Here is a 21,535-nt window from a genome sequence, read left to right as displayed (position 1 = left end):
CATACCCGTGCTCGCGTCGGATGGATTTCAGTCAACAGCTTACCCTCCGAGTAGGTGCGCGCGAGTAGTGAGCTTAAATTTGAAACACGACCCCACCACCTACAAACGCATCACATTTGCTCGAGCAAATCTGGATTAACCAAACGACCCAACCAAGCTTGTGGCACGATGGCCGATGTGACCGATGTGCTGGAAGGAAGCACCCCTACGATGGACGAGTTCGCAGGCGATGCAAGTAGGCTACTGCTGACGGAGAGTACAACACGGTCGCCAGGACCAAGCGTTGAAGACATCAGCCGTTCGCTGCAACGCTTCAACTGGCCCGACTATGTAGTATTTGTGCTGATGCTGATCAGTTGTATGGTGATTGGTGTGTTTTTCGGCTACAAGGATCACCAGAAGCACAAGCGCCAGAAGCATGCACGACGTGGGTCGGAAGCGCTCGACTATCTGGTCGGTGGGCGTAAGATGAAGATCATACCCGTGTCGGTGTCGCTGGTGGCGAGCTGGATCTCGGGCATCTCGCTGCTAGGGACGTCGACGGAAATCTACGTTTATGGTGTGCAGTACTGCTACATTGTGAGTGCCGTAGTGCTGATGGGGCTGATGATGAACTACATCTTTCTGCCCGTGTTTCACGATCTGCAAATAACGTCCGCGTACGAGGTTTGTGACATTATGGTGGAGTTGTGAGAGCGAATTATTGTTACCGAGTGTTTTTTTGTATTACAATTCCATAATTTTAGTACTTACAAATGAGATTCGACAAACGGATGAGGCTAGTCGGTTCCATACTGTTTACGTTGGCCAGTGTAAGTAGCACCTTGTAAGTGTGGTAGTGGAAGCTTTCTAACACGGATGGTTGTGGTATTTTGTAGATTTTGTGGCTGCCTATAGTGATCTATGTGCCAGCACTTGCGTTTAATCAAGGTACGTCCTAAAAATAGTAATCGCTTACACCAAGAACTGAACGTGCTCATGTATGACCTATATTTACAGTCTCTGGTGTAAACATTCACGTGATCACTCCTATCGTTTGCTTGGTGTGCATCTTCTACACAAGCCTGGTAAGGATGGATCTGAGTGTGTGTTAAAATTTCGCTGGAGTATATTTTAACATCAAACCTTACATGTTTCATCGTAAAGGGTGGATTGAAGGCAGTCGTATGGACGGATGTTATTCAAACCGGCATCATGGTCGGTGCAATGATTATAGTGATCGTCAAAGGCACAGCAGACGTCGGTGGGCTCAGCGTGGTGATCGAGAGGAACTCTGCCGGTGGAAGATTTGAAGGCCCCGAGTATGCATCTGAAGCACAGTCAGTCGTTCTGTATGTATGTTAACAGCAGTACCCTCTGTTCAGTTTCAATCTAGATCCAACGGCGCGCAACACCTTCTGGACGCTGCTGATCGGTGGTACCTTCTTCTGGACGTCGACGAACTCGATCAACCAGAACATGATGCAGCGCTACCTGTCGCTACCTTCGCTAGGATCTGCCCGTAAGGCACTGGTGCTGTTCCTCGTCGGTACGACCACCCTGCTGGCCATGTGCTGCTACAACGGACTGCTTATCTTTGCGATGTACCACGACTGCGATCCCCTATCGACTGGATTGGCAAAGGCGAAGGATCAGCTAGTGCCACTGTTGGTGATGGAGGTGCTTGGTGAATATCCGGGCCTGGCCGGTTTGTTCGTGGCCGGTATATTCAGTGCTGCGCTGAGCTCCCTCTCCACCGCACTCAATTCGCTGTCCGCCATTGTGCTGGAGGATTTCTGCAAACCGTTCGTGTCGAAGCCGCTGACGGAAACGCAAACGCGCTACATTATGCGCTTTACCGTGCTGGCGTTTGGTGCACTGGCCGTTATGATGGTGATCGTTGTGGAGAAGATGGGTGCCGTACTGCAGCTGTCGATGAGCTTGGGTCCGGTCACGCTCGGACCACTGTTTGGGCTGTTCCTGATGGGTTTCTTCTTCCCGCGCATTAATGGCAGTGTAAGGCAGTTGTTTTGAAAGGATTCCGCTGAAAGAAGAAATCGTTCTAATTCCTTTCATTTCTATCCACAGTGTGCCATCTTGGGAACAACGGCAGGACTAGTGCTGATGTCGTACATTGTGATACGGTCACAAATATCGATCGCGCTGAAGGAAATTGTGTTCGCCGAGAAGCCGGTCACCGTGGAAGGCTGTCTGTACGAGTTTACGCCGAAAAATGGTACGCTCTTTGAAGCGGACTCAACGCCCGGGGAGAAGTCACTGCATCACGTGTCCTTCCTCTACTACACCATGATCGGCTCGGTAGTGCCGACGATTGTGGGGTATTTGGCCTCGTTCGTTTTACCGCGCTCGAAAACCGACGACATTGATCCGCTGCTGTTGGCACCGTTTCTGCGCCGTTTCTACCGCGCCCGGGACACTAAGGCTAATCACATGACAGAGGTGTTGCACGAGTTCGAAACCAAAGACATACAGCTGTAAGACGGCTGGGCGGCTGCATCTGTGACGGCAGCACGTGGTACAAAGCCGAGCGCCACTATCTTTGTACAGTAATTGTTCGGATTAGAGTATTAATGGAAGGAAAGCATGGGATGTAGTCTGTAGCACAATGAGGGGAGTATGGGCAATGACCTGAAATTAAGAAATAAAAACATTCCACCAAAGAGTTAGTTTCTTTGGGAGTACTTTTTTTCGAAGAGAATTGGGAATGTCCGTTGTATCAGTTGGTAACAAGATGTAACTTAGTACCCACAATTCAGCGCTGATGAAACTGTCATCATTCTGACCTACTGTATAGCTAACTGCTATAAATCATGCAGTGTGTGAGTCCATCTTGTGTTGTAATCTGTTAGTTTAACGCTAATCTCTATGATAGAATACAGCACGGGAATCTTCAACACCCCATAAGGAAGCATACGATGTTTGGCCACTTGGTTTATGTTGAACATTTTATAGCAAATTTCCATGCTATGTTAACCAGATCGCCCTCAACCACGGTGGGGCCTTTTAAAGATTTAAAAATACATTCAAATATACAGCGCTGTAACTATCTCGAGATTTGCGCTGCCCAAAGATCATAATTCACCCCCTTATCTATGTTGATGAAGGGATTCACTGGCAATGTCAGTAGATAAATGGTATGAGCCTGGCAATTGGCACAGCGGTGGTGGCACCCACGGTCCGAGCTGGTCAGTCCCGTGTACATTAACTAGTTGGTGTACGTCGACCACGTCGGGTCTGCTGCTTGCGGTCGGTTGAACAATGTCGAGTGATTGGTTGTTAAAAGGCCGAAGTGATGAGGATTATTCGACCGATGAAACGACAAGCTATGAAGAAAGCGAACCACCCGGGCAAACGATTGACTCGATCAGTCGATCGTTGCAGCGCTTCGATTGGCCCGACTATGTTGTGTTTGTGCTGATGTTGCTGATCTGCATCGTGATTGGGATTTTCTTCGGATACAAAGATCACCAGAAGCATAAGCATCGCCGAAAGCAGGCACGCAGAGAGTCGGAAGCGCTGGACTATTTGGTCGGTGGCAGAAAGATGAAGATCTTCCCGGTTTCGGTTTCTTTAGTGGCGAGCTGGATCTCAGGGATCTCGCTGCTGGGTACGTCCACCGAGATCTACGTATACGGTACGCAGTACTGCTACATAGTGTTTGCCGTGATTATGATGGGTTTTGTGATGCATCATGTGTTCTTGCCCGTGTTTCACGAGTTGCAAATAACATCAGCTTACGAGGTGAGTCGAAGTGTCCGAAAAAGAATGGAATGATGAGTATATATACGGATATATGATGCATTTGTTTTGATTTGTACAGTATCTTCAACGTCGTTTCGATCATCGAATGCGTCTGTTTGGATCAATTCTCTTCACAGTAGCTTGTGTAAGTATAAACAGTGAACTATATAGTTGATTAATAATGACGTTAAACGAAACTCTCTCCAAAGCTCCTATGGATGCCGATCGTGATCTACGTTCCAGCTTTGGCATTTAACCAAGGTAAGTGTAGCGGAAGAGCAGTGGGTGGAACTACTTTTGTAACTCGTTATCTTTAAACCCCAATTTCTAGTAACTGGAATGAGCATCCACATTGTTACACCGATCGTTTGTATGATCTGTGTGTTTTACACCAGTATTGTGAGTTGAAATTGTAATTATGCCAAAAAACTTTGATAACCATTATTTTCATTGCAATCTTCTAGGGTGGACTGAAAGCTGTTGTCTGGACGGATGTTATTCAGTCTGGCGTAACCCTGATGGCTTTGTTGGCTGTACTGATCAAGGGTACGTACGATGTCGGAGGTCCTGCCGAAGTTGTGCAGCGAAACATTGCTGGTGGTCGTCTGGAGGCACCAATTTTTGATCCCGATCCAACACTTCGTCATTCTATTTGGATCATTCTGCTTGGAGCTCCCGTTTGGTTTTGTTACGGTGTATCGTGCAGTCAGGATATGATTCAACGGTTCCTAGCTCTTCCAACGCTAGAGGACGCGCGGAAAGCATTGAAGGGTTTTGTGATCGGTTGGATCATTGTGAATGTAATTTTCTTCCTCATTGGCATGCTAGTGTACGCCACCTACTATCGATGTGATCCCCTGACGACCCAGTTGGCGCGGGCGAAGGATCAACTGTTGCCCCTGTTTGTGATGGAAACGTTCGCGGCGTACCCGGGCATGACTGGAGTATTTGTGGCAGGCATCTTCAGTGCAGCCCTTAGCTCACTGTCTTCCGCACTGAATGCTCTGTCTGCTATTACGCTGGAGGACTTTTTCAAGCCGTACTGCAAAAAGCCACTCACGGAGAAGCAGATTCACTACATAATGCGTGGCTCGGTGCTGGTATACGGGGCGTTGTCAGTGTTACTTTCCATATTGGTGGAACATCTGGGAACCGTGATGCAGCTGACTATGACACTAAGCTCTGCCTCTGGGGCTCCTCTGTTTGGTCTCTTCGTAATGGGCATTCTAATGCCGTGGGTGAATGGAACGGTAAAACGCCCCTTCAAGCAGCTTTATCAATTATCAATGATAGTAATCATCTCTTTTTCCAGGGTGCTTTGTATGGTGGCGTCACAGGTTTGCTCGTAATGCTGTACATGTGTTACAAAGCACAATACTCGATTGCTTCGGGGAGCAGATCGTTCGACACGAAACCAGTATCGGTAGAAGACTGTCCATACGATTACGGGCGCAATGCAACGATGGGGCTGACCGAGGATGATTCCGAACTTGAGCAACTGGAAAAATCTATCTACCACATGTCATACATGTACTTCACGTTGTTTGGAACAAGCGTAACATGTCTGACGGGGACTGTAGTAAGTTTGCTCACGAAACTTTGTGGTAGTGATCGTGATCAGCCGATCGATCCAAAGCTTTTAGCACCGTGTATAAGAAGGATACAGCCTCGTGATATTCCCCTTACGTTCCAATCCGTACCTACGGATAGCAAACAGGCTGAAGCTAGTGAAGCTGCTTTGAAACGAACTGAAGACGGATGAATTATGACCTCCGGATGGCATTACTTAGGGCTAGATGGAATAGTAAGAAGTAAAATGAAATGGTGTTACATTTCCTTTTAATAAAGATTATCTTCCAAGCTGTCAACAGCGAAATTAGTGTGTTGATTGCAGCTGTGAAAAATTGCTTGCAGTCGGAATGGAACAGAATTACAAAGAATAACAAAGAAGATGATTCGTGTTAATACAACGATCGTTTGACCTCAGTAAAATAGCCTCAAATACAATGCTTATCTCTAACTATACCAATAGTCCCATTTTTGAAAACGGTTATCTCGTACCATTAGCCTTTTGGTTGAAAGAACAATCAACGTTCCTGCTCAGTTTGGTTCAATTATGGCAAGTGAGCGTACGTTAAAAAGTAGCAGCGGAGAAGAATACTCATATTACGAAGCTTACCAACATGTGAACAGTACTTCCGGAAACACGATCGACACGATCGGTCGAACGTTGCAGCACTTCGATTGGCCGGACTATGTTGTATTTGTGTGGATGCTGGCTGTCAGCATCATGATTGGGATCTTTTTCGGCTATCGAAACCATATGCAACGCAAAAGCCGACCTCAACATAGTAGGAATATGACGGAGGCTCAAGACTACCTGGTCGGTGGAAGGAAGATGCAAACGTTTCCAGTGGCTGTATCATTGGTGGCAAGCTGGGTATCGGGTGTTCCGATGTTGGGAACGGCAACAGAGATCTATCTTTATGGCACTCAGTTCTGTTACATTGTGTTCTCTATGGTGCTGGCGGGATTGTTGATGAATTATCTTTTCTTGCCGGTGTTCCACGAGCTACAGATTACATCAACATATGAGGTGAGAATGAAACATATGCACGATCTTCGGAAATGAGCTCAATATCCTAACGGATGTGTTACAGTATCTGCAGCGTCGTTTCGATTCTCGCATGCGACTTATCGGATCGATACTATTTGCATTGGCTTGTGTAGGTATTGAAAGGTTGGAGAATTTATTTTGTTCTATGTTTAAAGCTATGCTATATATGACAGATATTGTGGATGCCGATCGTGATCTACGTTCCAGCAATGGTATTTAATCAAGGTTGGTGAAGTGACTTGTTGGTTGTAAAATTGTCATGCAATTTAATCTATCTTATTTCCAGTAACTGGAGTGGACATTCACGTCATCACACCGATCGTTTGCATAATATGCATGTTCTATACCAGCATCGTAAGTGAAAACTACGGCACAATAACCTTGACAGTTATAACTTCATCAATTCACCGATCATTTCAGGGTGGACTGAAAGCAGTTGTCTGGACGGATGTTCTTCAGTCTGGTGTAACGCTGCTTGCTTTGCTGGCTGTCCTGATTAAGGGCACGTACGATGTCGGAGGACCAGCAGAAGTAGTACGCAGAAGCATTGCCGGCGAAAGGCTAGAGCCGCCAAACTTTGATCCGAATCCAACGCTGCGCCATTCCTTCTGGATCATGCTGCTAGGTGCACCGTTGTGGGTTTGCGAAGGAATAGCATGCAGTCAGGATATGGTACAACGCTTCCTAGCGTTGCCCACGCTAAACGATGCCCGAAAAGCGCTGAAGGGTTTTGTGATCGGTTGGATTGGCATAAATGTTACATTTTTCATGATAGGATTATTGGTGTACGCCACCTACCATGAGTGCGATCCTCTGACGGCTCAATTGGTAAAGGCAAAGGATCAACTCTTGCCCTTCTTTGTGATGGAAACGTTTGCGGCGTATCCGGGCATGACTGGAGTGTTTGTGGCGGGCATCTTCAGTGCAGCGCTCAGTTCACTGTCATCGGCACTGAATGCTCTGTCTGCTGTGACGCTGGAGGACTTTTTCAAGCCGTACTGCAGGAAGCCGCTGACGGAGAAACAAACTAGCTACATAATGCGCGGCTCGGTGCTGGTGTACGGAGCAGTGGCTGTAATGCTGTCTTTGTTGGTGCAACATCTCGGCACGGTGATGCAGTTGGCAATGACATTGAGTGCTGCTTCTGCGGCTCCCTTGCTAGGGATGTTTGTAATGGGCATTCTAATGCCGTGGGTGAATGGAACTGTAAGTGCTTTGAATCACAAAAACAATCATTCAGATAGTGTATATGTACACCGCATGCTTATCTTCTGCAGGGTGCTTTGTATGGTGGCATAACAGGACTGTTGACGATGTTTTACATGTGCTATAATGCGCAGTACTCGATAGCTGCTGGCAGCAGAACGTTCGACACAAAGCCAGTGTCGGTTGCGGAATGTGGATACGAGGTCAGATATAATACCAGCATACACAGCATATTTATGGATGCAGATAAACTAATCGAGCAGGAGTATCCGGATAGTGAGTTGGAGCAGTTGGAAACATCTATCTATCATATATCTTACATGTACTTCACGCTGTTCGGAATGAGTGTTACGTGTGTGGCTGGAACGGTGGTAAGTTCGCTCGTAAAATTGTGTGGGCGCGATCGAGATCAACCGATCGATCCAAAGCTATTAGCACCGTACATAAGAAAGAAGCAGTCTACGGACATACCGTTAACGACACGATCAGCGCCATCCAATCTCAAGTAGCCTGAGATGTTCGAAATGGATTAAAACCGATCTGAGGACGCCTGAATTGTTATGGGTTATTGAATAAAAGTGTACAGTAAAATTGAAGGAAAAGATCAGATTTAAGCACCTCAATTGGATGCTATTCAGTTATAACTTGCACTTGTGTCTTGAAATATTAGCAACATTGTAGCTGTTGCCAAGCAAAGCATTGCAGTATTTCTCATAAATTAAATGGTAATTAGTTTGTTTTTACAACAAACTCTCCTTGATTCTCGTATGCACGCAAAACGAGTTGCTAATTAATGGTGTCAAGGAAGTGCAACACAACGCATTACGTGCTACAAAACGATCACTAGCAGCGTCCCGATTGTGTGAGTTGTAGAGCAAAAGTGAATTCTCGAATTCCTGATTAACAAATTATTATGCTTTCAAATAATCGTTAAGCTCGTTTTTACGATCATTCGCTGATCGTAAAACAGGTTTTACGATAGCATTTAATTGGGACGGGCAAAGCAAAATTGTCTACATGTGGGCAGACGTGTTCGAATGTCCATCCGCGTACGGAAAAAAATATCTTTTGGTATATCGTTATGTTTTTAACGGTAAGGATAGGTGGAGCCTCCGCAAGCTTATTGTTTGTAGTCGGATGTATTTGCCTAACGTTTGAGCGATAAAAGCGATGGAACAATCTTAAAGCATGGTAAGTACGAACGTTTTAATTTCTAAAGACGAATGAGTGTATGACGAAAAGCTTACGTGCATGTGTCCGGTTCGGGCCAGCTAGAAACGAACCTGGCAGGCTAAGGCCCCTAAACGAAGATATCAACATGATACATCTTTTCGATTTCCCCATCGATCCAGTCGCGATAGTGAGGAACATTGACGTACACACCGGGCACACCCTGCGTGCCGCACTCGTACCCAAACGCCACCAGCCCGACCACGTAGTACTGATTCTCGGACTGGGGTATCGGGCAGACGAGCGGGGACCCCCCGTCACCGCGGCACGCATCCTTGCCGGACTCGCCGCCCGCACACAGAAACCCTTGGTGCAGTCGGAAGCTGCGGTTTAGCAGATGGCGCCGCAGCACCCGCTGACACTGGCCGTTCGGTACGATCGGCAGCTTGGTGCGCTTGAGCACGGACGAGTTGCGGCCCCGCTCATCCTCACCCCAGCCCGTGAACAGGCACCGTTTGTGGTCAAAGTTGGCGTTCTGCGGGGGCAGACACGCTATGCCGACCACCTCCGTAAAGTCGACGTGCTCGTCGAGGAACAGTATCGCAATGTCGTTCAGTAGCAGCTCGCTGTAAAACTGGGGATGCGTCACTGCCGCTATGACGGCCCGGTCCTGCGGTGGGTAGATCTCCACCATATGCTCCAGGTCCCATTCGCCCAGCCGCACGCGCAGCTCGCTGGCGGTACGGTTCTCGATGCAGTGCGCTATCGTGATGACCACCTTCGAGTGGACCAGCGTGCCCCCGCAGAGGTACAGCTCGTAGTCGGCCTGCGCGGTGTACACGAACGCCATCCAGGGAAACTCGCCTAAAACGAGGAAAGCAAAGCAATCGTAAATCCTGGGCATTGGGGCGTATGAGACTTATACGTCGACGTTCTGTAGCATTAAACGGAGCATTGCTCCAATAAGTTTTACTATCAAAGCATTAACATTAAAACGAAATAAAATTGTTGATGCAAAGATCCACTAGCCTATCACCAACGACATCAACTGGGGCTGCAGTACAACCAATGTCATAAGCTTGATTGGGACTATAAAATGTGAGAAACCGAAAAATTGTCGACATCTTGCCAAAAAACTCACGCCAATGCTCATACCTCACAGCCCAACCTACCGTATTTGGCGCGCGTTTTGTCCTTCTGCTCGACATGTCCGATGCCGTTGTTGTTCCGGGCCGCACACACGATCTCGGTCTCATCCGGTGCTTCCGTGTCCTGAAAATGGGTAGGAGAAGTCCTCGGCATTAGTAATAAGGGCCACCACAAACTTCAAGTCTTCTTGCACAAATGTCAAAGGGTCATTGTAATGTTTGTGCAAAAAAAAAACAACAAACTCATTCACATAGCCGCCGCTTGTGCTTTTGGAACTTCTTAGAACAAACCGCGCGGCGACGCCTTATCAACATTCGCAAATTAAACTGTCCTGATGGAGAGTGGCTGTATGCCATTTTTTTTTTGGCTCATTCATCCAACCGAGCAATCAGACGGATGCTCCCAAAAACCCATTCACGATTACATTTTGTAGGGGGGAGGGGGTGGAGGGGGTTGGGCGGAACAGGTCGGTGAAATGTCTAGCCATTCTCGCCTACTTACCGGTGCACGGACGATGCGCTCGAAGGGGCAGCACTTGAGATGGGGAAACCGGCACTCCTCCGAGCTGGAACGATCGAAACTTGAAACGCTGAGATTAAAGCGGATCGTGATGGCGATGGCGGGCGACGCAGGCCCCCACACACCACCCATCGAGCGTTACCTGAAAAAGTCCAGATGCACCTCATCGTACACGTTGACGCTGACCGGGCGGCATAGTTCGGGCAGGATGCAGAGACCTCCGCTGCACCGCTGCGGGTTAGCAAAGGGAAGAAATGGCAAACAACAGTGCACTTCGATTAGTGGCCATAGAAGGTTGGGGGTAGGGGGAAGGGAGATCACTGGGCGGTATACCCTTGTCGCTGGTTCGGTTGCTTGTGAGGAGGCGGGCAGTCGTTGGTGAAGCCAAAGTAGCAGCAGCAAGAACCCCGACCGTACCGGCATCTGGTCTGTTTTGGGATTTTGGAATTCGGACACACACAGCCACACACACACACACACACACACGCACGGAAACAAACACGGCAATGCACTGCGATAGATGCGTACGGAGATGCGTGCAAGCAAACCCGCACACTCCGTCACATGAAACGTCAAACGGGCAGCAAACCAATACACACTCCACAACAGCTCCCGGGCGCGACGGCCGAACGCACACTGCACTTATTTCTCACGCTGCTCGATCGGCCGCGGCTTATCAGCTGCTGCTGCTGCTGCTGCTGCTGCTGCTACTGTTGTGCGGTCTACACAGATGTCCGCTTTGTGTCTCGCAGTTACATGCCCATCTGACGGCGCAGCATCCAATAGTAGTCGCCGCACCAGCAGTACTAACCAAACTGCCGCCCAGAGCGCTTCAGGGCACAGTTCCAGGTTCGGATGCCGTCCAGACAGGGTGCCGGATGGCTGCTTGTCTGCTGCTTTGGACCAAAACCCAGCGTCCCGTCCTTTTCACCCAGACTGTGAATGTGTGTGTGTGTGTGTTGTCTGTTTTTTGGATTATTTTTGCATTCCACTGGAAGTCTGAATTCTTCCGTAGCCGGCACACTCCCGAGACACTGCCGTGGAAGTCGGCTGCTGGTGGCGCCAGCGCTGCTTCCGCGTTGCTCCTGCGGCAGTGCTGGGAGAACACGCGGAGGCAGATAAGGGTTGGCATTGAGCGAGCAAGAGAGCAAGATGGCCACTCGTCGAAGCCGGCATCGCTCTTTCATGGACCTGTGCCAAACAGCACCCATTCATGTGCCCCATTCATCGCGTGCTGAAACAAGGGGGAGCCACATACATGCAGGAATGACGTGTTGGAAGAAGCATCAAAAGTTAAGCATTAAAAAACTCACACACACACACACACACACACACGCAGCTAAAAGGTGCCATTTTTTGGACATAGATGTTGGAGGCCAGGGTATGCTTGTCGCGGCATCTCCGAGCTGGAAAAGCGTAATCACAGGACGCGATCGAACCCACGACGACGCGTTCGGCTACGATCAAGTGTCCGTCGCGCGCGTCGTACGCGTCACGGCTTCTTATCTCCCCCGGCCAGTTGTGGGGTACCACGCGCGGCAACGTCACCGAAACCACATGCTTATAATTTATTGCCCTTTTTGGGGCAATAGTTGTCTTTTATTTCCCTTTTTTTACGAAGTTGGTGAGTCCACAAGTTGGCCGGGGCAGGGTAAGTGAGTTAAATTGAAAAATGGCAACGTCATGGACAAAGGGCCGAATCGTTTTTGCTGGGGGTTTGTATTAGGCAAAGTTTGTAGGGAAATGATATATTGGCTACACATTGATACCGATCAGTGGTGTTGGGGGGAACAGTGGGCTGATAACACTGTTCAACCCATTGGTCATCCATTTGACTGGATCCTTTGCACGTTCGTTCACTTTCATCTCGTTTTAGTTAGCCCGCACCACGCAAAAGAACTCACTTCCCAAAGGTCGGACTAGTCTTTCGCTGATACATCGCCCTGATCATTACAATAGTTCGATGTGTCGTTTCCTTCGTCATGGTCCCCCCTCCTCGAACAAAAAAGCGCATCATTCTTTGTATTCGATGGTGTCGGGATCCGTTTGTGCGGCGTCGATTGATGGATAGAAGTTTTAATTGATTTCATCGATTCCGGACCGTCTAGACACGATCCAAACCAAACCACCTAGTCCACCAGCATCACTCCAGTGATGCTGAAAAAACCAACAAATTCTTCATCCCAATTCTATATCAGTGTGTGCGTGTGTGTGCATGGATTGCTAGATTGTGGGGTAACGATTCGCTTGGACTTTCCTTTTTATTTCGTTGTCATTGCCATGGAGATGGCCCAAGGGAAGCAGTTTCGTTCCGGTCGTTAGCATTAGCATATTTTCGGGAAGCAAACGCAACGAACGGTTTCTGTCTAGGACAAACAGAGAGGAGAAGAATATAAAAACAAACCCCAAAAAAAAAATCTACCAAACCAGCCGGTGGAAAACAAAACAATTCGGTATGAGAAAACAGAATTTGCGCCATTCAGACACTCCGCACACACAACCACCGACAGCCAGCAGAGCAGTCTGCCTATGGGTGCGTTTGTGTGGAAAGGAAAAGCTTTCACGCTGCCGAAGGCAATGCCACTGTAACGATGAGTTTATTTTTCTCTATTGAGCATGAAAAAAGTTATGCTAACGATTATGTACCATCATGCGGGGCGGCGGGTGGTAAAGAGACAGTGCGTTTGTTTCAAGACACAATGAAAGACACAATGGTGAAAAGCAGAAAATAAATAAATCGAGAAAAAAGAACGTACACAACTGATGGAAGCTGGACGAAAGAACGAACGAATGTGAATAAAAACGAATGAAAACTCACAGCAGCATAAAACGGCCAACCAAATAAAAGAAAACAAGGAACAAAACACAGAATATAATGGAGCTGACAAAAGTGCCACCTCTCGTGACGGTTCCTTCGTGTGCTTCGCGCGTGCACGTGGGAGGCGAACGATCGTTTCGCAGCATTGCTTCAACACTCCCCCCCCCCCCTCCTCGGGACTGTGCCTGGCGGGTTAATGGCGTCATGGTGAAATGAATTCCAAACACAGCGATGGACACCCTTGGCGGCAAGGAGCACAAACAACAAACGGTTTGCTTCCTACCGGTTTTGGTGTGTGTGTGTGTTGTTGTTGTGGATACTTAGCCCTTACTTCCCTTACATCTTGGTGGCACTTGGTTGTACACGGGAGCCAACCGAGTCAAAAGCTGGTCAATTAAATAGTTGGCAAAAAGGCAACCACGTCTTTGGCTTCGTCACTGTCTGCTCCTCAGTTCTTTCATTGTGTTCCGGGGTGTCATTTGGTTGCTACAGAGACTCATGCACACATAAACAGGAAGATTGCTGCACTTTTTTTTATTATTTTGATTATTGGCTTTTAGCAGCCATGCAACAGTATTTGATGACAATTCTTGCGTCCCACGGTGGGGACATTTGCCGCCACATGATCTTCACCATCGGGTGCCAAAAAGCTCGGACGATTAATGGGCACCGTAATGCGTGTGTTTTGTTGCGTGTAGTTGCCCTTCCCGCGTGCCCAGGCGACACTCCGGCAACATTGGCAACCGCTGGCAGGGTTGGCCGCAAGATCGCGATATGCTTATTTATTGGCATATCGATGACGCCACACGACGGTGATGTGGGTGGAGAATGTGAGTTTTGGGGGGCTTTTATTTTGCTCGAAATCGTACGAAACCACTGGGAACGCAAGAATGGGATGGGATTGTTGGTTTTTGGTTTTCTCGGTTTACAGTTTCCGCTTGTATCCCATTTTTTCCCCTTCTGGGATTGAAGATGATCTTTGGAGATGATATCAAACGCACAGTTTACTGCTAGGTTTACTGCCGCGGTTTGTCAGCATTCGATTTGGAAGAAAAAGAAAGAGAGAGAGAGAGAGGTAAATGTGAGAGAGGAGTAAAAAAAACGAGATAAGTTTGTGAGCTTCTTTTATCGTGCAATTTACACACAATTGGTGGTGGGATTGGGCTTTTAATCCGTTCGTTCACTCGCAACCGAACCGTTCGACTGACTTGCGAAATCTTTCACACGAAATCATCTGCCCGCGATGGTTTCAAAACGATAAGTTGCCCGTTTTTTAATGGCTTATTTCATTCGGTTGCCCCTGCCATGCTGTGCGAAAATGTACTGTTCTCGTCTAAAGCACAGACACACAACACAGCACGAGCTTGCAATCGTTTAAAGATTTACATGTTCATGTATTCCCTGTGCAATGAGCTCTCTAATCTTGGAACGCAAAATCTTAAACCGCGCCCGGTTGGTGTTTTGTGATGAGCAAAACCTCTTACGTTGCTTTTATTTTCTTCTCATTTTCCGAAGACGAAATGCCCTTCCGCTCCTAAAACAAACATACAGAATCCTGTATGAGCCCGTTGAAATCGGTCTCAGTACACCGAATTACACATCCAAGCGGGCGGTGCGAGCGTGCGTGCGGCAGAAGCATAATAATTTATTGCAATCGTTCCCCTAATTAAGTCTTTACTGTCCGTACGGCTTCAGCGTGTTTCCTTCGTCGTTGCGCAAAACAAGCAACAAAAAAATGGGAAAAAAGGAACGCGAAACAAAACTCCTGGCCTAAAAAAAAAAAAATCTCAAACTTACACTTCTCGCTCGTCGCCCCGTGTGCAGCCAAAATGCGAACGCGATCAGTGTTCGCGGGCTGGCTGGGCGCGCCTCGGTGTTCGGCGTTGCGAGCGGCGCGAGGGGTTCATTTACATTTCACTGTCCGCCAAGAAGCCCCGTCACTCATCGAGCCCATCGAGTGTTTGGAAGCTGGAACACGTTGAACGACGCACCAGCGCCCACCCGGAGGTGGAGGGCGCGAACGGCAATGGTTGAGTTAATTAATCATCTGTCAGGGAGTGGGCAATTGGGTGACGGTTGAAAGATGTTGAAGATATTCGCGAGTAGGGAGCAGAGAAGGAGGAGAAATGATGGTTGGGCAGATTGGGCTGAGGAGAGGATCGTTCCCGTTGCGCGGTCCAGCGACGGTTACTAAGGAAATAGAGCGAATGCATTAACGATGGAGGTCAATATTTGTCCGTAATGTGTAAGAAATGCTAAAAAAAACTTAAACACAATTGCGGAATAATGGCTTTGATTTAACAATTGTAATAAAAGAACCTCAAAAAGGGTGACTCCTCGATCTGCCTCACAACAACCCAACACGCTTACGGAGCCCTTTGTACGATCGAGTGGCTGGCGGCAACAAAAGCCCTGTACACAAATGCGCGACCGCCCACCGATCACCGAGCGATAAAACGCGGGCAACACACACACACAGAGAGCCAAAAGGGATCATAAATTTGCATGGCCCAAAAACGTGGATCGCCCGGACGGCACGACGGTCACGTCGGTGCGCTGCCCATATACGTTAATTTGCTGTCAAAATACATCATAAAAGGGATAAATTCTGCTCAGCTTAATTATCCCCTTCACGCGTTGCAATTGTGACGCGAATTGGTTGTTTACTTTGGCTGTAAGGAGGTTTACAAGAGTTTCGCCCATCTTCCCCCACCCCCCCTTTGTTGGCTCGTTCGGGTGGGGGTTTACGAATCGCTGTAGCTTTACAACGGACACTGGCTGATGCGGTGGTCAGTCGCGGAGGAAACGTAGCTCTTTCATTCTCTCTGAGATGACGATCATTCCACAAATGGAAGACGACCGGGAACCGGAGCCTGCGGAGGGGCTTGATGATTTGTGCCCCAAGCGCATAGAACATTGCGCACTGAACACTGAAGTACTTTCCGCATGAGAGGATGTACAAAGAAAGCTGCTCATAATTGTACACGCATCGAGAGTGTTATTAGCATCGGGCGAATCTAATACGGCACGAGGACGCTCCAGTAAAACCTTAAACTTGAATGTTTATCTGCCTTGCCCGTGTTGCTGAGGACACGGCCGCACGTCCGCTCAAGTGCCGAACTTCCTTAAATGGGACCTACTGAAGCTGTTGTTTGAGCTATATTTATGGCCTCCTCCTCAAATAATTGCTTCCCCAAGGCACCAGGCGAAGGGCGCGATTGAAATGTGTTTAATGTGCTTTCGGACATATCAAAACGAGCACTTGGAAATTGGAACAAAGACGCGAAGCGTTCGTGTGATCAAAAGCATAGTGAGAGAGAGAGTGAGGGAAAGTGTGTAAAAGCGGATTTTGTGCTTCACCTTTTTGCCAGAACGCACCATTCAACTGTGACAAATTGTGTCGGTCGTGATGTTTCGTGGCTGCGGTGGTATTTATTGGAAATGCGAACGACGCGCGTTCGCCCTTCTCAGCCCGTTGCGGCGGTAATAATGGCACTGTGAAGTGCTGAAATCGCGCTGGATGGGTAGCATATGTCTGTGGAGAGAGCTGTTCCTCGGAACTGTTTAAATTAAACGCTAAAGCAAAAGTGGCAGCAGATGAGTCCCTTGACCTGCAACCTTTGGGAGTGTTACGCGGTAAAAAGAGTTAAGTTGTTAATCGTGCTAAACATGATGAATACCGCGAAGCGCATGGAAATGACAGTTCAAGTGGGTTGTTACATTATTGTGAATAATTTTACTAAGCAATACGGCCTTTTTGGACCGTTACTCCTGAATAAAAAAAAAAAAATAATAATTTTATCTTTTATTTTCGTTGTCTAGCCTGGTTAAATGAAACCACCAAAAAGAAATCTGCTGAACTATGCCAGGCCCAAGTTTGCCATAGTTTGGTTTGCATACGCTTGGACAGACAGTTGGAAAGGATTCAATTCATTCCTTCCATTACTCCACATCACGAAACAAATAATGTCCAAATCCAATGAAAGTACTTGCGACCATAAATCATGCATACCGGTCCGATGCTCACAACGGGAATGGTATCAAAAATCTTGGACCACCGCCAACCATAACAAACCGGCAGCTCCATTACATTGCCCCTCGTGACCATATAGGAAAAGCTGGCGTTAAGACCGAACCAAAGCTAGAAGCCGGACCCGGGACGAAGCGTTACCATTCTAGCGTCCGGCGGGCGGGAGGGCTGAAGGCAACATATTCCAGAACGGTTTTTGTCACACGCCCAAGGGCGAAGGGAACTAGTTTCGCTTTTATTACGCTCGCCCATCGCCGCAGAGATGATGAGCAGAAGTTAAAATAAAAACGATGTTCTCGAACGCACCTACCCAGTCTACGCTGTCCATCGAACGGTGTGTGTGTGTGTGTGTGTGTGTGTGTGTGTGTGTGTGTGTGTGTGTGTGGATGGGGCAACTGAAGCTCATTATGAGATTTACTTCGCAAAACCCGTGCTGGCTACACCCCCTAGACCGTGCGTTGTGGTGTCCTTTTTTGGGGTGACATCCACTTGCCACCGACACCACCAGCCCCGATGCGATCCCTGCAAAGGACCACGAACCGTGATGGGTTTTGCCGGACAATGGCGTTGCACTGGCCGCATAGTGCCCGATAGTTAAGACACATTTCGCACGTACACCACACCCTGCGCCCTGACCCTGCCTGCGAGTGCAACCCAGCCTGAGCATCTAAATCTTAATCTCATCATCAACAAGTGTGCCCTTGCACGACGCATTGCACGCACCCGCGCGCGATCGTGTCTTGGCATACCATAGAGCCCTACCAAACCCTCTCCCCCCGCATCAGTCAGTGGGAGATGATTTTTTGTGCTGCTGCTGTGTCGGCGAACATCGGCGAGCATCGGAACGTGAGAGATCCGAATGCGGCGACGTGCAACATCACCCGACATCATCATCTGATTACTGATTCTGGTCTGATTTTCTTCGGGCGTTGCGGACTTTACGATTCCGTTTTCTTTTCCACCCATTTTTTTCCTTCGTGTCGTTTGGTCTGTTGTGCCTGCAGCTTATGCTCGTTTGCCTCTGCTTGACCAGCACACCGAGCGGGAGGCGTTTGAAACCTACCCACCGTGCCCTTTCGCGCGGGGGGGGGGGGGGGGGTTAGCGAGGCCGGTTTCGCACGAGATCAGCGGCCGGTCGGCGCAGCATGAATTATGTGCGAACGAACAACGTCGAACATACATTCCAATCCTTTTCTGTTCGGGTCGGATATTCAACCGCATGAGAGCACATACACACGCCCGGGCGGGGTGGTGAGCGTGTTGTCCTGCATCTGTGTTTGCTTTCGCACCCGTTCTCGCAGTGCATCGCGTTACGCTCGATCTGCCGTGGTTCGTGCGCGAGAGATGAAACATTTCACGGGTGAGCGTGAAACATTTCACCATTCAAGTACGCGCGCAATTCCACCATAGTGAGCAAGCGGTGGTTCCGTGAGCACGCTCTCTCGCTCTCACGCGCTCTCTCTCTCTCGCGGGCAGTGGAAGTGACTCTCGCGGCATCCGATTCGAACGAGAAACCGCGTGTATCATAAATTAATCATCAGCTTCAGTCAGATCCCTTTTTTGCGTTCCGGTCTCCGCGTGCCGTCTTCGGCCGTAGGCCCGGGGGGCGCCCGTTCCGAGCTGTTCGTGGCCGCCGGGTTGGGTGGTATCATATGCTCACCGTTTGGTCGGTTTGGTCGGCTCACGATTATGGTTCCGTACGGTCGTCGGGAAGAGGGATTTTGGGGCGCAGTACACGAGGCAGCGAATGTGCTGTGACTGTACATTATGAGGGGATTATTATTGCGATAATTTGACGCATGAGTTATAGGGGGACAATCTGAAGAACAAATACAATTTTTAAATAATCGAAACGGAGCAATTTAATAGATAGAATTTTGTCAATAAGCTAAACCATGGTGGGTTAATTTAAACCTTTTTAATAGCCATGTTTTTTTAGCATTAGTTTATCTAGCTTGGAGAAAGAGAGGACACATTATTTCAACACAACCATCCCCCTCCTGGATTCTGCTGCTACGGGAGTTGAACTTACGCTACCTTGTGTTGAAGATCAGCACTTTATCGATCAGACTATATTGGTTTCGCATCATACTTGGCGCTGAATCTTGGTTTGTTGTTCCTTTTCAATAACGCTTTGGGCATACATGGACGAACACACTCTTATTATAATTTGTAGCAAAAATATTTTCCCCACAACACACAACTCAATGGTCCAGTGGTTTCGCGCTCGGTCTGTGTTTGTTTGCATTACATTAATCTCCGGTCGAAACGGAAACCGTTTGTAGTTGTGTACGCGCCAATCCAATGACCCCGATGTCAGACCAGCGAAGCTGTGTGTTACCTTTCCTTGCCACAATTTTCCGGCGTGTGAAAATTGTGAACAGCAAGAAGACGCAAACCAAAGTGCAAAGCAGTGAGAAGTGGAAGGAAAAAAAAATCTGCCACCCTTGCCATACACAGTGGCCAGGAAAATCCACCATCCAGCTGGGGATGAGAAACGCGCGAAGCACAACGCATGCCAAAACAACGCGGTGCCGGACCCGGGGACGGGACGATGGGTGGCTTTGCTGCTGAGCGTGTGCGAGCGAGCGCACGCCGAGCGCGTCGCCCGGTGAGCGGGATCACAGCACCACGTACAGGGCAGAGGGAAGGAAGCAAGAATCGTCGGCATCGTCGGTTCCAAACATCATCAGTCGCGCTATCGGAGAACGAAGACGCTTTCGCGGCGCTCACTGACGTTTGTGCGTTCGTGCCGGGCAAATCGCTGTCCGCAGCCAGCCGCGTACGCGAACACCGCGTGCATGTTTGTGTTTACTGCGTACGGACGTTCTTTGCGTGAAGTGAAAGCAAGCAGTGTGTGTTTGTGGAAAATATGTACGATTAAAAAAAAAAGTGTGTTAAATTTGTTCCGCAGAAAACCCAGCTGTTTGTGTCATTCTTCAGGCGAGTGTGAAAAGAAGGCATATTTTTGGTAGCAAACTTTGTCCTTTCCATCTGCGTACGAATTGTGCTCGAGGCGTGCGTGCTCGTGCTGTAGAAGAATGCCAAACCGTGCGTGCGTTACAGGTGTTGCCCGGTGTGTTACAGGTGGTGATTGATGAAGTTTGCTGTGAGCTGTGATCAAAGCAGAATCATTTGCAAAAGTAAACAGTACCCACGACGATGATGCTGGTGTCAGCTAGCGCAGGATGGAAGATAACTTAGTTGAGTTCCAAAAATCCATCAAACACCATCGGAAGCGTGACGGTCGCCCTCCGTCCCAGCGTATCGTTCGACGACGCAAGCGGCACGAAGCTTCATAAAGCACGAACAACGTCTAACAAGTTTGTGGGGGGGTGTAGAATGTAGAAGGAAAGCCTAGAAGCCTTTCACCCCGCAACCTTTCCATTGGGGCTTACGGGATTGAAAACTTCTACAGCACGCGATTTCCTGGTGGATGGATGGTGCTGAAATCGATATGCAGGCCGAGGTCGCGTGCGGATGCATACCTAAAGGACGATAAATGGTACTGTCACCAAGGTGGTGTGAAATTAGCGACAAATTAGGTGTCCATAAATTGCCCGTAAGCTACTGCGAGAGCGGAAGGATTTCAGTCTGACAGTGGTACAGAAAAGTGGTGTGAATTTAACAAGTGCTTAACAGTTGGGCAGTGAAGCGCCGCTCGGGAAGGAAGTGATTTTTCCTCAAAGTGGTGCGCGTAAATTATCGTTCGTGGTGTGAGCGCGTAAAAAGTGAGCAAATTTTTGAGATTTTATGCATAACCGTTCTACACATGAAGCGTGTGATTTTGTGTGCTTGTGTAATTTATTAATGTGTAAATGCGTGTTTATGGTTACAGCACACTAAATCGCTAAACGTTTTTTGTACAATAATTAAATCTGTTCTGCGTGGCGGGGAAAGGTTGCAGCCGCAGGTGTGCTGAGAAGGTAAATTAATTCGCATGCACAAATGCCACGCACCCAAAACCGTGCAGCAGCACGAAGAGGAGCAGCAATTAAAACCGTGCTACTCGCACCATTAACCATCAGGGTGTAAATGGCGAACAGTTTTGCGTGCCTTCTGGGTCCAATTTGTAAAACAATCTGCCCTAAACAACAATAAGTGATACACTTTCTTTTATGGCCGTTAAATCGTCGGCTTCAATCGAGTACGAGTACGGTGACGAGCGTAATTGGCGTTAGTGCCTGTGCCCATAGCATAGGCAACAGGGAAACAGTTAGCAATTGTTTAGATGTGTGTTGCGCTGCAGTTCACGAAAGCAGTTGCCAGCTACCAGCACCGGCAG

The 21,535-nt window shown here is 48.3% G+C and overlaps 5 protein-coding genes across 7 annotated transcripts in view; 4 read left to right on the top strand and 1 right to left on the bottom strand.

The window, feature by feature from the left end:
- Positions 1-8: 8 nt before the first annotated feature.
- LOC121589639 (sodium-coupled monocarboxylate transporter 1-like) lies at positions 9-2,662 on the top strand. Its single transcript, XM_041908714.1, has 7 exons — positions 9-666; positions 747-812; positions 879-930; positions 1,000-1,067; positions 1,147-1,301; positions 1,365-1,995; positions 2,068-2,662. Exons 1-7 carry the CDS (start codon positions 169-171, stop codon positions 2,476-2,478), a joined length of 1,881 nt encoding a protein of 626 aa, XP_041764648.1. The 5' UTR covers positions 9-168; the 3' UTR covers positions 2,479-2,662.
- Positions 2,663-3,162: 500 nt separating this feature from the next.
- LOC121589933 (sodium-coupled monocarboxylate transporter 1-like) lies at positions 3,163-5,769 on the top strand. Its single transcript, XM_041909204.1, has 6 exons — positions 3,163-3,741; positions 3,821-3,886; positions 3,951-4,002; positions 4,073-4,140; positions 4,206-4,991; positions 5,054-5,769. The coding sequence occupies exons 1-6, from the start codon at positions 3,259-3,261 to the stop codon at positions 5,501-5,503; spliced, it is 1,905 nt and encodes a 634-aa protein (XP_041765138.1). The 5' UTR covers positions 3,163-3,258; the 3' UTR covers positions 5,504-5,769.
- A 77-nt stretch (positions 5,770-5,846) lies between these two features.
- On the top strand, positions 5,847-8,166 carry LOC121590010 (sodium-coupled monocarboxylate transporter 1-like). The gene is made up of 6 exons (XM_041909329.1): positions 5,847-6,337; positions 6,402-6,467; positions 6,532-6,583; positions 6,645-6,712; positions 6,779-7,564; positions 7,636-8,166. The coding sequence occupies exons 1-6, from the start codon at positions 5,858-5,860 to the stop codon at positions 8,071-8,073; spliced, it is 1,890 nt and encodes a 629-aa protein (XP_041765263.1). The 5' UTR covers positions 5,847-5,857; the 3' UTR covers positions 8,074-8,166.
- Positions 8,167-8,755: 589 nt separating this feature from the next.
- On the bottom strand, positions 8,756-11,379 carry LOC121590011 (phenoloxidase-activating factor 2-like). 3 transcript variants are annotated; one of them, XM_041909330.1, is made up of 5 exons: positions 10,736-11,379; positions 10,545-10,633; positions 10,385-10,472; positions 9,907-10,006; positions 8,756-9,598 (listed from the first exon to the last, which is right to left on the bottom strand). In XM_041909330.1, the coding sequence occupies exons 1-5, from the start codon at positions 10,823-10,825 to the stop codon at positions 8,865-8,867; spliced, it is 1,101 nt and encodes a 366-aa protein (XP_041765264.1). In that variant the 5' UTR covers positions 10,826-11,379; the 3' UTR covers positions 8,756-8,864. The 3 variants fall into 3 exon arrangements, with proteins under 3 accessions (XP_041765264.1, XP_041765265.1, XP_041765266.1); XM_041909331.1 differs by having other exon boundaries at positions 10,385-10,463; XM_041909332.1 differs by having other exon boundaries at positions 8,757-9,598; positions 10,385-10,448; positions 10,736-11,378.
- Positions 11,380-19,894: 8,515 nt separating this feature from the next.
- LOC121587926 (cardioacceleratory peptide receptor-like) overlaps positions 19,895-21,535 on the top strand; it is a 49,582-nt gene continuing 47,941 nt past the window's right edge. The window contains exon 1 of the mRNA XM_041905281.1: positions 19,895-21,176. The gene's annotated coding sequence lies outside the window, so the exon portion shown is untranslated. The remainder of the gene's footprint in view (positions 21,177-21,535) is intronic.

This window comes from Anopheles merus, chromosome 2R (assembly GCF_017562075.2).
Source record: "Anopheles merus strain MAF chromosome 2R, AmerM5.1, whole genome shotgun sequence".
Classification (NCBI taxonomy): Eukaryota; Metazoa; Arthropoda; class Insecta; order Diptera; family Culicidae; genus Anopheles; species Anopheles merus.
This window is presented reverse-complemented; position numbering and strand designations above follow the sequence as displayed.